Source organism: Dipodomys merriami, unplaced genomic scaffold, assembly GCF_024711535.1.
Source record: "Dipodomys merriami isolate MVZ:Mamm:240054 unplaced genomic scaffold, mDipMer1.0.p SCAF_10, whole genome shotgun sequence".
Taxonomy (NCBI): Eukaryota; Metazoa; Chordata; class Mammalia; order Rodentia; family Heteromyidae; genus Dipodomys; species Dipodomys merriami.
The window spans coordinates 27,566,815-27,583,216 of record NW_027202271.1 but is presented as its reverse complement, the minus strand read 5'-3'; the positions used below and the strand labels follow the sequence as shown (position 1 = coordinate 27,583,216).

Genomic DNA, 16,402 nt, shown 5'->3' with positions numbered 1-16,402 from the left:
AGCCAATTACAGTGACAGAAAACTAAGTTTGGCAAATGACTTTATTATAGAAAATTCTTGGACTGTTTTGTGGATTCACATTTAACTTGCTTTGAAATTCAGAACATTTCTTCAAATACAGAAAAAGTCATTCAGTACCAGTTGTCATTTTCTACATTGTCTGATAATTGTTTTTCTTCAGCAAGTATCCACTCTCTCTACTCTGTTGATGTAGCACTTACATTCATAGGCAGAGTAATATGACAAAGAAAGAAGGGGATAGAAATTAAAAATGAAGGTAAGAAATTATCCTTATTTGTGGATACTGTGATCTTGTGCTTAAAAGACCCTAAAGACTGCACCCAAAACTCTGGATCTGATAAATACTATCAAGATATAAATATCAACTCACAAAATGCATAGCTTTTCTATACATCAGTAACAAACTTGCTGAGAAAGAAATCAAGATAATTATCCTATTCACAATAGCCTCAGAAAATACCCAGGAATAAGCTTACCTACAATAAAAGCTATAAAACATTAATGATAGAAATTGAAGAAAATAATTCTAAAGATTTTCTATGTTCATGGATTAGCAATATCAATATTATGAAATGACTACTACCAAAAGCAATCTACACATTCAGTGCAATTCCAACAAAATAGCAGTGGCATTCTTCAAAAAAAAAAAAGAAAGAAATCCTGAAATTCATATGTATATACAATAGATCCTAAATGGCTAAAGCAATCTGGAGCAAAAAAAAAGCAATGCTGAGTGAATTATAATACCATAGTTCAAATTATACTAGAGAGCTATAGTAACATGAACAGCATGGTACTGGCACAGGACCAATGGAAAAGGAAAGAAGACTAGAAGTCCACACAGCTATAGCCATATGATTACTGACAGTGTTTCCAAAAACATATATTGGAGAAAACAAGAGGACATAACAATCCTAAACATACATGCACTAAATGCTGGCACTCCCAACTTCATCAAATAAATACCAGATAACCTACAATCATACATAGATCCAGACATATTGAGTGTTGGCAACTTCAGCACACCATTATCACTTTTGGATAGATCATCTAGGTAAAAACTCAGCAAAGAAACCTCAGAGCTAAATAACTGCATTGACCAGCTAACCCTGACACATGTCTACAGAATATTCCACCAGCAGTATCACATTATACATTCTTCTCAACAGTCCATGGAGCATTCTTCTAGGACCATATCCTAGGTAACAAATCAAGTATCTACAAATTCAAGGAAATCAAAGTTACCCCTATGCCCTGTCAGACCACAATGCTGATGCATTCAGAAAACTGAAGCTAGATCCTTAACATATCACCTTGCACAAGCATTAATGCAAAATGGGTCAAAGACCTCAATGTAAGACATGAAACCATGAAACTGTTAGCAGAAGAAGTAGGAGAAACACTAGGCCTCCTTAGCACAGGGAGAAACTTTCTGAGTAAAGATCCAAAAACAAAACAAATTAAAGAAAGACTTGATAAATGGGATTGCATCAAAAGTTTTTGTGCAGAAATAGACATAGCCAATAAGCCACAAAGCCTATAGAATGGGAGATTTTTGCCAGCAATATATCAGGCATGAGCCTAATATCCAGAATATACACAGAGCTTAAAAACACAGCAAAGAGCAAACCACCCAATGACCTAAAGAAAGACTTGTCAGAAGAAAAAGTAAAAATGGCCAATAGATAAAAATGCTCAGTATCTCTGGCCATAAAGGAGATATAAATCAAAACAACACTGTGATTCCACCTCATCCCAGTTGACCATTATCAACAAAGCAAGCAATAATAGATACTGGTTACAGGTGGACCCATTGCAACAATGAGATGTACAAGTTATTATATCGAAAAACGAACTTTACAACTTTTGTGGGGGGGGGAGGATCAGTTGAGGGGAGAGGGGGAGTATGGGAAGGGATGGGAAGGGGATACAAAGAGGAGGCAACAATGCTTGATAGGAAATGTACTAGTTATCTTGCCCATGTAATTGTAACTCCTCTGTATGGTATTCTCACAATAAAAAAAAATAATAGATACTGGTGAGGATGTGGCAAAAAAGGAACCCTTATTACCCTGTTGGTGGAATGGTAAGCTTGTTTGGTCTGGAAAGCAATAAGGAGATTCCTAAAAAAAAAAAAACTAAAATTTCCCTGTGACCTAGCAATTCCATTTCTGGCATTTATCCAAAAGATCACAAACCAGGTTACACTAAAGCCACCAGCACAACCATGTTCATTGCAACACTATTCACCATAGTCAAAGCATGGAATCAGCCCTGATACCCATTAATGGATAAATGGATCAAAATGGAATTTTACTGGTACTGTATCATTTGTTAAAAAAAATGGAAAGACTTGGAAAAAATTATAGTAAGTGTAGTATGTCATGTCCAGAGAAACAAATGTTACATAACTTCATCCATATGTGGAAGCTAGAATTGTCCTATAAACCTTTAAAGAGGTTGGGTGCTTTGCAAGTGTTACAAATGTATTAACTGAAATATGGTTGAGGCAAGAGAGAATTTAAATAGTGTAATTCCTTATAAAAGCCAAGTCAAAGCCCAACAAAATAAGCACTAGGAAATGGGTCCTTGCAAAATGTGGGGTGGGGCAAAGACAATAGGGGTAGATGGAAGAAGATGAAAGGCAAGTGAGAATGTAAGGAAAGGGAAAAAGTAAGGGAAGAATGTGTCAGAAAGGGTGGGTGAGAATGTTGAAAGAATGACACATCATAAAGTGCTTTGTTAAATGGCAATATATATTCTCAAACATATACATAAATATATACATCATGTGTGTGTTTGTGTGCATGTGTGTGTGTGTGTGTGTGTGTGTGTGTGTGTGTGGCTTCTTCTACAAATGATTCTGGAAAAAAAGACTTAAACTAGGTTCCTTTCACCCTATACAAAGATCAATTAAAATATAAGATCTTGAACTTTGAAACTGCTACAGGAAGCCAGGGGAAACACATGAAGATAGAAAGGCAGTTAATAGAAGTTGTTGTTCAGAAGACAACACTTTCTGATTAGGACTATAATAAATTAGAAAACAAGAATAAGAACTGACAAATGGGATTATATCAAATCAAAAATGCTCTGCACATCAAAGGAAACAATTGCAAGAATGAGGAGACAACCTAGAGAATGGAAGAAAATCTTGGCCAACTATATATCTCATAAGTGATATATACATATATCTATCCACATAGATATACACTCTATTTACAACAGAGTATCATTCACTCATAAAGAGGAATAAAATTATATAATTTTCAGGAAAATGGATGCATGCAACTAGATATCATGTTTACAAACCATTCCAGTGAAACATACAATTTTTTAAGGCAAAGGAAACATTTGAGTCCTATGTAATAGTTTCTGCAATTTGACAAAATACTGTGCAAATTCACTGACAGATACTAGAGAAGTGATACTTGTTGATAATAACAATGCTTGATAAGAAATGTACTCATTACACTGCTCATGTAACGGTAACCCCTCTGTACAGTATTTTTACAATAAAAAACTTATGTTAAAAAAGTCTTTATTTTTTGTCCTATGCCCCAGACCTGTTTACACTTTGGGAAATTGATAGGAGTAAAACTGTATACATTTCAATTTCTCTATAGAAATTATATCAGATCATTTAATGAAAGTTTAAATAACAAATTCAGTGCAATGATTGGAACTTTTCAGACAGTTTGATAACAGCTAAAAATAATGATTAAAGTCTCTTTAACTAATTTAGATAGTAGGCCAGGTGTATATGTGTTTGCTTTTCTTTTAAATGTTGTATTGAAATATTGAACCATCTGTTCTTGTGCATAAACATTTTCCTAGGATTCAAATGGGATTATGGAATATAATATGGTTTTATGATTATTATGGGATGAGCAGACTGCTTGTGATAAAATCTTACTTTAGGGGCCTTTTAATGATGTCTATAAGGAAATCATTCCAGGCTTTAGGTTGGCAAAACATCTCTTCTCAGATCCAATGATTTTGTATTTTTTTCTTTTTACAAATGTTGGTCTGGCTAATTTTAAGTAGCAAACTCTTAAATTAGATGAAACTTTATCAAGTTTTGTACTTATACAGACTGTAATTCATTTTCTGAATTATGTCAGCTCATTTCTAATTGTTTTTCACTAATATCAAATGGCACTGTTTGTTGAAATGTTTGTCCATTGTGCAGAATAATGCTTTATCTACGTTTAATAAATATTACCTGTCCATATTTAGAATATCAAAATATTAGCTAGCAATGGAATATTTATTAGTCAATCAAATGGAGTAACTGCATCCCAGAACATTTCAGGGCTTTCTAGGTATAAATTTGTGAGCAGAATTTAAAGACTTACAGTTCATGTGTCAAAAGGTTGTTTTTTTTTTTTTTTTGAAAAGAAGAACTTTCATGATTATACACTTAAGTGCACTACCTTGTCACTAGGAGGTAATGGCAGACGGAGTGGAAAGCAGGCTCATAATACCATCAAAGGGTTGTCCAAACTTATTTTCATATTCTTCTGTTGAAATACCAACTCTGTTGGATTCCTCTCTTGATAATCACAGATTATTTAACAAATATAAAGCCAGGCACTGTTGGCTCAGGCCTGTAATCCTGTCTACTCAGGAGTCTGTGATCTGAAAATCACAGAAATCAGTCCAGTCAGGAAAAAGATCATGTGATTCTTGTCTCCAAATAACCAGAAGTAGAGATGTAGTTCAAGTAGTAGAGTGTTAATCTTGAGCAAAAAAACTAACAGTGCCTGGACCCTGAGTTCAAGATCAAGTCCTAGCAGGAAGGAAGGAAGGAAGGAAGGAAGAAAGAAAGAAAGGAAGAAAGAAAGAAAGAAAGAAAGAAAGAGAAGGAAAGAAAGAAAGAGAAGGAAAGAAAGAAAGAAAGAAAGAAAGAAGGAAAGAAAGAAAGAGAAGGAAAGAAAGGAAGGAAGGAAGGAGGGAAGGAAAGAAAGAAATGAAAGAGAAAGGAAGGAAGGAAGGAAAGAAAGAAATGAAAGAGAAAGGAAGGAAGGAAGAAAGAAAGAAAAAGAAGAAAGGAAGGAAGGAAAAAGAGAGAAAGGAAGGAAGGAAGAAAGAAGAAAGAAAGGAAGGAAGGAAGGAAGGAAGGAAGGAAAGAAATGTGATGGATAGCTCCCCAATTGCTTTCCAACTGCAATTTTAAATGACTTTGATTTGCTATTTAAGTATATAAATACATTTATAAAAGTTTTGATTTACATACAAACTACTTGTAGTAAGTTAATATAAATAAGTGGGGATAGACAAGGCTGGTGATCCTGACTGTTCTGTTTTCATCATTTCAGCACCATCCAGTAGAAAACCAGGTGACCCCCTTGTCATTTCAGATATCAAGAAAGGGAGTGTGGCACACAGGTAAGGCAAATGTATTTCTTAGTATATTCCAAACTATTCCTTAATGTAAGCAAAACTTATCTCAAGATAGATGTTGATAATATATCATACCCTCTCTTCTCTCATTTTCCAGGCAGCCATTACTAGTCAGTCATATGTGTTATCCCTAGCAGCAATGATTATATAGATCTTTCCTTTCTCTTTATTTCTATTTATTACCTCAGAGCAGGCAATAATTAGCTGAAAATATTTTGAGGGTCTTTCCAGAATTCAGCATGGATGCTTCTTCACCAATCATCTCCATCTTCTATTTTCTAGGAAGAACCCAGAAAGTAGGCCTACTTGTAAAAAGTACCTCTCAAAAACACCATAGCTTATGGGGCAGTTTTGTTAGATGATTCTCTGTTCACCTTGGGGCAAGCAAAATTCTTGACTCTACGGTAATGTAAACGTCTACTATTTTGCTCCTATATATCATCAAAATAAGGGAGTTGAAACTTTTTATTTCACACATAAAAATTCCTTTTTTACTGAAATAACTGAAATAGCACTGTTATTTCAATATTGCTGAAAGTATTCAATATTTCAATTTACTGAAAATCTTACTGAAATAAGACTTTCCTTTTACTCTTCAACTTACGACTTAAAGATCCCATCTGTTGAATTCACTAAAAAAATATTTTAACAATCAAAATTAGGAACGGCATTGTATGAGTTGAGTCAGGTATAAACTCAAGTATAAGCTCAGCTGCTATAAGAAGAAACATAAATATTTTGGATTAAGTTAAGACTGATGTTTGAAATTGGATGGATATAGGGGGCCATGCTCTGGGCCACAGCCACAAGGGTACATGCATTTGGCAGATGGAACAAGATGTACAACTTTTGCTATGTCCCTTTCTACCCACTCCCATGTTAGTGGGCATTTTCTGTCCTTACCTTCCCTCTGACCTAAATGTTGTGAACAATGATACCAAATATCCAAAGCCTGACACATTTATGGCCTGATGAAAGAGCAGACTCCAGGACAAAACATGACACAATAAGCCAATTATTAACTGTTTCAAAATGGTAACTTGTATGTGAGAATGCTCAAATGTAAAAAGAAAAGAAAAGGATGGAGGTCTACTTCATTTGGCTGCCAGGAGGGAAGCATACAATCCAGGATGGGTTAGCCATCATACCTGTTTGCCAATCACCAACATTTCTTGGCTATAGATGGAGGGTAGGAGGCAGAAAGTGATGCTGAGAGTCTGGAACATTCGTTCTAAGGGTGACCCAGAACAAGGAAGGGAGAATGGATACGGGGGAAAGATTGGCAGTCTCTATCACAGACATATGTAAAGGACAACCTTGAAGTCATGTATCTAGTTTACACATATAACACATGGATACTACATTCTAATTATTTTTCTGATTGTACTATTGACCTTAAAAACTTTCAACAAACCTACACGGGTCCAGGGCCAGCGTTATACTCTGAGTCACTTTCCAAGTAAATACATCAGACTTCTCTACACATTTTCCTCCTAATCCAGCCACGGTGAGTGTTCATGTACAGGTGCAAACGACACAGATTCCAAAACTCAGTTCTCCACTAAGTCCATTTCACCTTGACTCCCCCCAACCCTCTCCTAGTATCCAGTTGCAAATGATCTAGAGTGATGTGACAATATGAAGGATTACAAGGACACTCCCATGTCTACTAATCCCTGTCTGTGATCTACCTTCCCAGGAACCTTTGACTTTCTGAAGGCTTAGATGGATGGCTTAATTGAAGGAAACATAAGAAAAAGTGCTTTTAATGCTCTATAACTTAATGGCACCACAGTCATCTCAAAAAAGACTGGGTAGGGACATAAAGGGATGTTTGTCAGCAAAACGCGATTTGAAAATAGTTGAAGCACCTCTTTTTATCTAAAGATCACCATAAAGCTGCCTTATATTTAATGCCTTTTTAAAGGGCTGACTTAAGTATTCATCATGGGTCACTTGTTTCTGTGCACTTCCTAACAGAACTGGGACCTTAGAACTAGGGGATAAACTGCTTGCCATAGATAATATCCGGTTGGACAACTGTTCCATGGAAGATGCGGTCCAGATCCTCCAGCAGTGCGAAGACCTGGTGAAGCTCAAGATCCGCAAAGATGAAGATAATTCAGGTATCGATAGCATCCTCGCTGAAGTCTGATTTTCCTCACTGCCCTGCTGTCAAACAGATTCTGATGTTTTACACACAACAGCTGGCTAGTGACATTGCAGAAGGGTTTTACATAGTTGAGTCTTCAAATTGGATGTTGAGAGGGTAGAATGAATTTTAAATAATGGGGCTTTTAAGGGAGATAATTAAGATTCTTTCATTATGAGTATGATCGGAATTATAATAACATAAGTTTAATGATGAAAACCAAATCACCACTGCCCTACCCTAATGCAGTAGAAGTCATTTTCATATTGTTGTTGATATCAATATTATATAATTATAATCATAGTGGAATTTGCACTTTTAACTTTATATTTTAAATTTTACCATTTTACAGCTACCTAACATCTGTCTTTGTTATTCGTAATAGCTTCATTGCAGATAGTAGTATCATGGTATTTCTAATGTATCAATATCTTTATTTAAATTTGCGTTTTTTTAATTGTTTCCTCATGAAATATTTCTAAAAGTATAATTACAGAATCAGAATGTAAAGGAAACTTTTGATGCATTTTTTTTCTATGATGCTTCCCAAAAGAACTCTGTCTATTTGGGGAGCAACATGGCCTCCAGTAATATGTGAATACAGTAGATGTGGAGCAATGATTCTGATGCTAGTGGAGCTGGGGAGCTTATGAAAACACAGATTCTAGGTGCTGTCCCCAGGTGTATGATGTGAGATTCTGCATTTCTAACAAACTTCCAGTGATGCAAAGAGCAAAACCTTTAGTAGCCTGGCAAAAGAAGCCCTTTTATTTGGTTATAGTAGCAGTGTGAAGCTGTCTCGGAAAGGTCAATTAATTGAAAGAGTTAGCTAACATCAGGAGATTATAGAAAGTGATAAATAACCAGATTCTAAATATTTAGTTTAAAACTTTTCTAATCTTATGGGTAAAGTCAATGCCTTTCCTGGTTCCAATGGCTTCTGTCCATCTCTAATGCAAAATCCTTTCAGTCTGTTTCAAGTGTCATCAAATCCTCTACAGTTTCAGCAGTGCTCAGAAGTCCAAGTTCAAAGTCTCCTAAAACTCATGGCAGCTTCTTAGCTGTGAACCCCTGGGTGAAAATAAGTTCCATACATTTGAGATACAATGGCACAGAGTAAATACTTCTATTACAAAAATGAACAGGACCATAAAAAGGAGGGATGGGACCAAAACCTAACAGGGAAAACAATAAATTCTCTTCACCTTCTGGGTTAGGTGAGTTCCAAAGGGCTTAACCCCTGCATCCTGCTCAGCTGTATTCTACAAGACCTTCCTCCTGGGGTGGGTTTGCTTGCTGTTGTGACCATCCATACAGATGGTCCATGTTCCTGACATTTTTAACTTCCTAGGATCTCTGTTGCAGCTTTGCCTTCACCCTCACAGCTTCATGTATCAATCACCTTCTTGTGCTGCTCATGGGGATTCTAACCCAGCCTTGCCTGTCCTGGTGAAAATCTCCATGCTCTCATAATGCTTGGGTTGTACCTGACTGCAAAACCAACATTGCCTGGGCAACATTGAGGACTGTAGCCAGCTTGAACAGTGGCCAGGCCCACCTGGACCATGGCAGCAGTAGCTCCTGAGTACCCAGATGGCAGAACTTGGAGAAATACTTCTCTAAGCAGTTCTGTGTACACTGGGTTATCCTGGAACATCTTCTTGAAGAAATGTCTTTGAGCCTGCCTTTGGTAAAATCCAGCTAATCCATGAGCCCTCAGAACATGCTTCCTTTTATCCCTGATATAAAGTTTTGGCTTAGCTGTTGTTTTTTGTTTGTTTGTTTGTTTGTTGCCACTTCTGGGGCTTTGGACTCAAGGCCTGGGCACTGTCCCTGTGCTTCTTTTGCCCAAGGCTCTACCACTTGAACCACAGCTTCTGGCTTTTTTTGTTTATGTGGTACTGAGGAATCAAACCCAGGGCTTCATGCGTGGTAGGCAAGCGCTCTACCACTAAGCCATATCTCCATCCCTGAGCATTTTTTTAAGATGCTAATGTCTTCACCAACCATGCCTTCCTTGGTTTCAAGTTTAAATGGACTCCTTTTTCTAGTCAAACTACAAGGTTTCCTAATCTTTCTGCTCACCATTTTTCCTTTTGATTCTCACTGTAAACCTTCTTAAAAGCATCCAGCAATCCTCCCTCTTCCCCCCATGCAATGCCTAAATGCTGGTCTGTCTGGAACTTTCCTCCAACAGCTTAATTAGTACATTAGCAATAAATACAAACAAACAGTCTCAGGGCACAGATAAAATATAGACAAGTTTTTTTGGCAAAATACCTTATAAATGACCTCTAATCAAGGTCCAAAGAGAATGCTTGCATTCATCCACATTCCTTTGGCATTCTGGTCTTCTAAGATCCCATCATAATCATCCACTAGGTTCTGCTGACAGCATTCTAATTTTTTTTAACCTGAGTCTTTCAAAATCTTTCAGAATCTTTCAAATTCTTCCCTAAATCATTTACAGGGGCATGAAAATGACCTTACTGCTTGGTGTCAATAGTCTATGTTAGCTTTCTGCCACTGTCACAAAATTTTTCCTTAAAACAATTTGAAGGAAGAAGGGTTTACTTTGTCTTAATTTTTCATAGGTTTCAATCCACGCTCTGGTTTCCGGCCAGCTAGCCCTGTTATTTCTGGAGTGTGATGAGGCAGAACTTGTCAGTGCATTATTAATATGTTAGTAAAGTTAGTGACCTCATGATCCTATCACATTTCAGCACTCCAAACTGGGGACCTTATCTTCAATACCTGAGCCATTTGAGGGGTACTTCATATTCAAAGCATAATAATTTCTGGTTTCCTTTTGTTTTCTCCTTAAACTAAATGCATTTTAACTGATAGAGAACAACATTAAAATTATGTGTGTGAAAAAGGTAATAAATTTAGATACCTGAATACTTTATAGAATGTTTAGATCATGTTAAAAATAACTATCTCCTCAAATAAAATGTCTTTATTGTGAGAGCTTCCCAAGTTATTCGAGATCTCTGAAATAAACAATACATTATTGTTATCTACAGTCAGAACTTCTTGCTGTTTTGTTTTCAATACAATTTTTTGTCTTCTCTTTTTGGTACTGGAGATCAAACCCAGGACATTCCACTTGCTAGACAAGCACTTTGCCATTGAATTACATCCCAGCCCTACCATTTTGTTTTAAACAACTTGAAGCTGTCTTATTGTTTACTCGCCTTGATTTTTAATTTTTCCAATGTTGTAGCATTTTCCCTCTATGTAATTGGCAGTAGATTTTTATCTAATGCATTTGGTTATATTTTATACAATAACTATAGCTATTTTATACAATAACATAGCTGTTTCATAAAATATGTATGATTAATTAAATCACATAGTTACCATAACAAATATAATGGGCATGTGAACAGACACAGGAATTGTGTTAGTTACTTTCCTCATCACTGTGATCACATACCTAACGTTAAAAACCTAAAGCAGGGAATACTTTAGCTCATGATTTCAGAGCTTTCATGGCAGGGAGAGCAAGGGTATGACAGAGTAGAGCAACCAGCATCATGGCAGTAAGAACATGTGGCAGAGACTACTCATCTCATGGTGGACAGGAAGCAAAGAGAACAACATGGAAACCCTAGAATAAGAGACAGCACCCAGTGACACAGCCCCCGTAACCAAGTTCCTTTCAATAGGTTCCACTTCTTAAAGGTAGAGAATCTCCAAAAATAGTGCCACCAGCTGGGAACCAAGAGCTCAATACATGAACCTGTCAGAGAGACATTTTTATATGCAAATCATAAGAACTGGTTCTAAGTTGTTGCATTTAGAACTGAAGTAGGAACACATATATACAGAGGAGAAGAGAAAGAAACCTATTATTCAGGAATATTCTATGACATTGGTTTGTATATTTTACGATATAAGATAAAACAATTAGATGTGTAAGTCATGACTGTTTTTATGTATACAAAACCATTTGGATTGGAATACATGTAGCATGAAATTGCATATTCATGAATTCATATATATGTTATGAATATATATGAATATGTAATTTCATCCCAGCTGCATTAGTCAACTTTGTGTCACTGTGACAAATTACCTGAAAAAGCAACTTTAAAAAAAGAAAGGTTTATTCTGGCTCATAGTTTCAGAGATTTCAGGGCAAAACTTTTACTTTATAGAATCAGGAAACAAAGTGGGGAAGGTCCCATTATCTATTTCATGTAAGTACATACTCCAAAAACCTATCAGTCTCCTACAGGCTCCACTTCCTGAAGGTTCTAAAGCCTAACGTGTCACAAAGTGACACAAAGCATTAGCATGTGTTCCTTTGGAGACACTTAAGATCCAAATCATAATACTAACCAAAAATGAATTCTTATCAGTGATCTACACTCACTCCACAACCAAATCCTCTATATCTAGAGTCCATGTGGTCATGTCATCTATGTCATGTGTTCGTGATTTCTGTTCAGTGTTTTAAAAGATCAATAGTGGACTGGGAAGGTGGCTCAGTCAGTGGTAGAGTGCTTGCCTTGCATGCATGAGGCCCTGGGCTCGACTCCTCAGCACCACATAAGCAGAAAAAGCCAGAAGTGACACTGTGGCAGTGGTGCTGTGGCTCAAGTGGTAGAGCACTCACCTTGAGCTAAAGAGTTTAGAGACAGTGCCCAGGCCCAGAGTTTAGGCCCCAGGATAAAAAAAAAAAAAAAAGCTCCTACTCTCCCTGTCTCTTTCAAATCACATATCCAATGTTTCCCTAATTGTAATTCCTAAGGTTCCCAAATAAAGTTCTTTTAAAAAAATAAAAGATCAGTAGTTATACCCATTGAATAGTTGACAATGATTATATCCAATATTTATAACCAATGTTTAAAAGAATGCCCAGGTTTTTACTTATTATTTCCCAGCTAACTGATTTTTCAGTGCCAGTATTTGCATTCTTCTCCTTGCCAGTTTGCTTCAACTGCACTTGATTTGGGGGGTTCATTTTAAGAGAGGGCTAAACTCTCCAGAATCATCTGGATTCCATCTTAACGAAGAGGTAAAGCCCTGTGGAGAAACCTACTTAGCATAATTTGCCTAGCTAAGTAGTTCTCAGCTACCTTCCTTGCAGAGTGAAGATGCCAAGCCAGAGATAAATATGTATGCTGTACACAGTTGGCAGCAAGTCCAGTTCCAAGCTGTGCAGATGCATTGGCAGGGGTTTCAGAAACAGCAACTGAGTACTGGAAGAACTAGATCTTATTTTCAGTTATGGCTTCCCTTCCTCTTCTTTTCCTCCTTTGTATCTTCTTTCTATGTTCTCTTGCACTTGGATCTTGGCTCAGATATATTTGAGTTGAATATGAACATTGGTGATTAGGACAGTCACTGATTTGAAAAGTTTGATTATCTGAAATTATGCTGATAATTTGAACTATCACATCAAATCATTTTTATCCATGATCAATACAATGTTTCTGAATAGCAATATTCAGTGTATCTTTCCCTAAAATGTTGCTCATAATAATATTATACAGATTATTCTCTCTTTATCCACTTACTCCTTCCCATTCTTTCTGATTACTTCCCTCATCAATCAGGATCTCACAGAAATTTCAGTCATACTGGATATAACTTGGTTTCCTTAAGCTGGACAACACTGCAGTTGGCTTTAACAAATATAGCTCTAAAATGCTACCCTTTCTTCCACTTACTAATCGTATTGCTCTGCCATATACATCAAGCATACCAAGTAATTGACAACAACTATTCCTGACTGCTGTGAAAGTTTGGTTTTCAATCATGCCATCAATATTGTGGTGTCTATGAGGTACCAGGTACTGTGCTAGGAACAGTTGATTAGAAAACTGTTAATTAAATAGATGATGCACATGCTGTGGGTATTCACAGAATGAAAGAGTATATAGGGGCATCTGTTTGAGCCTGAGAAGCTCAAACTAACAGCCTTGATCTGGGAAGGGATTTGGGAAATGGGACAGTAAGGAAATGATATGGTAATAAGTGACTAAAAAGTATATTGGTGCTAAATCATGACAACTGTTGTAAGCTCTCTTAAGACATTTGACTTTTGCCCCCAGAAGCCAATTGGAGAGAGCTTTGTAAGGACTGAAGGGAATCCATAATAACTGGTTAGAGATTATTGCTTTTACTCATGTTGAATGAGAAATTCATGAGAGTCAAAATTAATCGTTTTTAGCCCACAGTATGAAATGACTAAGAATATTAGACTGACTGCAAAACCGCAAGCTGGGATGCTTGAACAAATTAGCTTCTCTAAACATCAGTTTCTTTATCTGCAAATAAATACCTTATGTATATGGTTATTTTAAGCATGAAAGAAGGTAATTCATGTATTTTAGCAATAATGTTTATACCTAGTGAGGCCAAATGAATGCTGTCAATAGCCATCATCAGAATGATTTTAAAGTTAATTTTAGCTTTACTTAATGAGGGCCAAACAACTTTTTGAGTTCTTAGGGATGTAGGCATTTCTCTACCTCTGGATTTGGTCACATCCTGCTTTCAGAAGTTTCTGCTTTGGTCATCTTTCATCATCACAGAAATATAACTCTAATAGAAACAAATGATTCTTACATGGGTCCAGAGTTCCAGGACCATGGCTGAAATTCAACCCTCAGGTCAACAAAGTTGCCAATAACCCTTTTGGGGAAAAAAAGTCTGTTATTTGGCTTTGACTATATCCAGGTCTAAAGTCACTAAAGAGGAGAGAGTTTGGAGATCTGGCTGGATTTGAGAAGGAAGCCTGAAGCTTCCTTCCTAAAGCAGAGACTTTAAAGGATTTTTAAGAATGGATGGAAGTTCCCAAATCATTCCATAAAATATAGCCATAAGGATCTGCTTTGTATTCCTGTCCTTCTGTCAGTCAAATATACAGCTGTAAATTACTTCTCTCTTGACTTAAATCATACTTTTTTCTATCATACAGCTTGTTTTTAGAGACCATAAACTCAATACCTTCATGGACTCTATAGAAAAGACATTGCTGCACTGCAGTTGGTCCTACCCAAAGCAAATTACCTTTCTAGTACAGTTTTATGCAAATACAGCATTAATGCTAAATTTGTCCTTCAGATATGTGTGTATGTGCATATATAAATGCATATATATATATATATATATATATATATATATATATATATATATTCCATTTACCAGTGTCAAACCAAGCTAGGTGATTCAAAGGAACTTTCCCTACCTCAAACTTAGATGAAATAGCAGAAATACCTTATCACAAGTGCCCAGGAATGATGCTGACTATACTAGGAGCTGTGGAAGGGGCTGTAAAAAGAACCTATGACAAGAAAAATTTCTTCTTCTGTTTCATACTTGTTCTCTGAAACGTGGGGCAAGTGTACATGAACAAATCTGAGTAGATTTATCAAATGTAGCTGACTGGGTCTCTCCTCAAGAGTGTGTGATTCCTATAGGTCTGAGACACTGAGAATTCACTTCTCTACCTAATTCCTAGGTAGAACATATAGCAAAGCACCATCCCAAAGAGGCTTAGCTTTGTAAACTAGCACTAATCATTTCTATAAAGAAGGTTTAATTCCTCTCTAAAACACTTAATAACCCCTTGAAACTCTCTCTTAATACATTCCTTTGATGTGACCAGGTAAAGTAACCTTATAACGATTGGGCAGCTATAGGAAATATTGTTCTGAATGGTTTGTTTTTTCAGATCTTTCCAACTCCGAGACACATAGTCATATTCTAAAATCAATTCCATCATGTTTAGCTGCAGTGAACTTTGCTTGACCTGCATATATATGCCTTTCAGAGACTCCTGTCTCAAGTCCAAGCCTCCTGTTTGGCCACAGAAAGCAGCTGCCATTATGGATTCAGGCCAGGCAGTGTTCATTTTGTTAAACAGGCAACACTCAAGAAGCCTGCAAATAACATTGCAAATAAGTAAGGCAGCAATTTTGCATCTGTTCTGTAGTCCCATTAATTTTCTTAACTAGAGTTGAGCAGAACAAGCAAGTAGGTTGGCCCCCTTTCCCATCCTTCACTAATAGTCACAAACCTTCTGTCGTGATATAAAAGCTGCTTATACTATCATTAGCATCTGGTTCTGGCTCGCTTTAAACTTACTGGTGATTCTGCATTTTCCCTGTGCAGAAAGTTTCTCTTCTGGCTGAACAAGTCTAGCTGCATCTTTCTAGGCTTTTAAGCTGGAGCAGCCTCAAGGAGAAAGTATCTTGGAGCTTTTCCACCTCCCAAATGGGCTGAGCATGGCTTTCTAAATGGCAGTCAGAGCCCTCCTCCTCAGCGGCTGGGCCTTTCAGATTGTCCCAAGAATGAAAATAGAATTAGAAGTTCAGCCTGAAGCTGACTCAGTGCGCTTGAAACAATGGAAGGAAGAAGTTCTAGGTTTGCTGGTCTCTCCAACAGCAGCCCGGGTCTTAGTTTCACATGTTGAATGAGCCACATTGGTTTTCAGTCTCAGAGAAGGAAACTTCCCCTTGGCATCACAGGGAGCCAGCTCTCCTGGAGCACTCTTCCTAGGAACTCCTCTATATGCTAACATTCACTTGTCCTTTTGCTCATTTCCAAATTTGCCCTAGTGTCAGGCATAGTTCTAAGCCATGGAGATATGAACATAAAATCTATGTATTCAAGGTGATCTTATTCTAACAATAAAGACCAGGAAAGAGAAATACTAGAAGAATGTACAAGCGCTATGAGGTATTACAAAAAATCCCTAAGCCTGGGGATCCTGGAAGTTTCCTTCTAAGAGATCTGGGCCAAATTTTGAAGTCAGATGAAAACTTCCTCAGTAGAAAAAATGGGAGAAGGATGTCTGTGTAGAGG

At 36.9% G+C, this 16,402-nt stretch overlaps 1 protein-coding gene across 15 annotated transcripts in view; it reads left to right on the top strand.

The window, feature by feature from the left end:
• The window catches only part of Grip1 (glutamate receptor interacting protein 1), a 620,737-nt gene that overhangs the window by 563,262 nt on the left and 41,073 nt on the right, over window positions 1–16,402 (top strand). For all 15 annotated transcript variants that reach the window (XM_069988240.1, XM_069988259.1, XM_069988213.1 and 12 more), the window contains 2 exons: window positions 5,343–5,412; window positions 7,408–7,553. In XM_069988240.1, coding sequence (XP_069844341.1) covers window positions 5,343–5,412; window positions 7,408–7,553 — 216 coding nt within the window. The remainder of the gene's footprint in view (window positions 1–5,342; window positions 5,413–7,407; window positions 7,554–16,402) is intronic.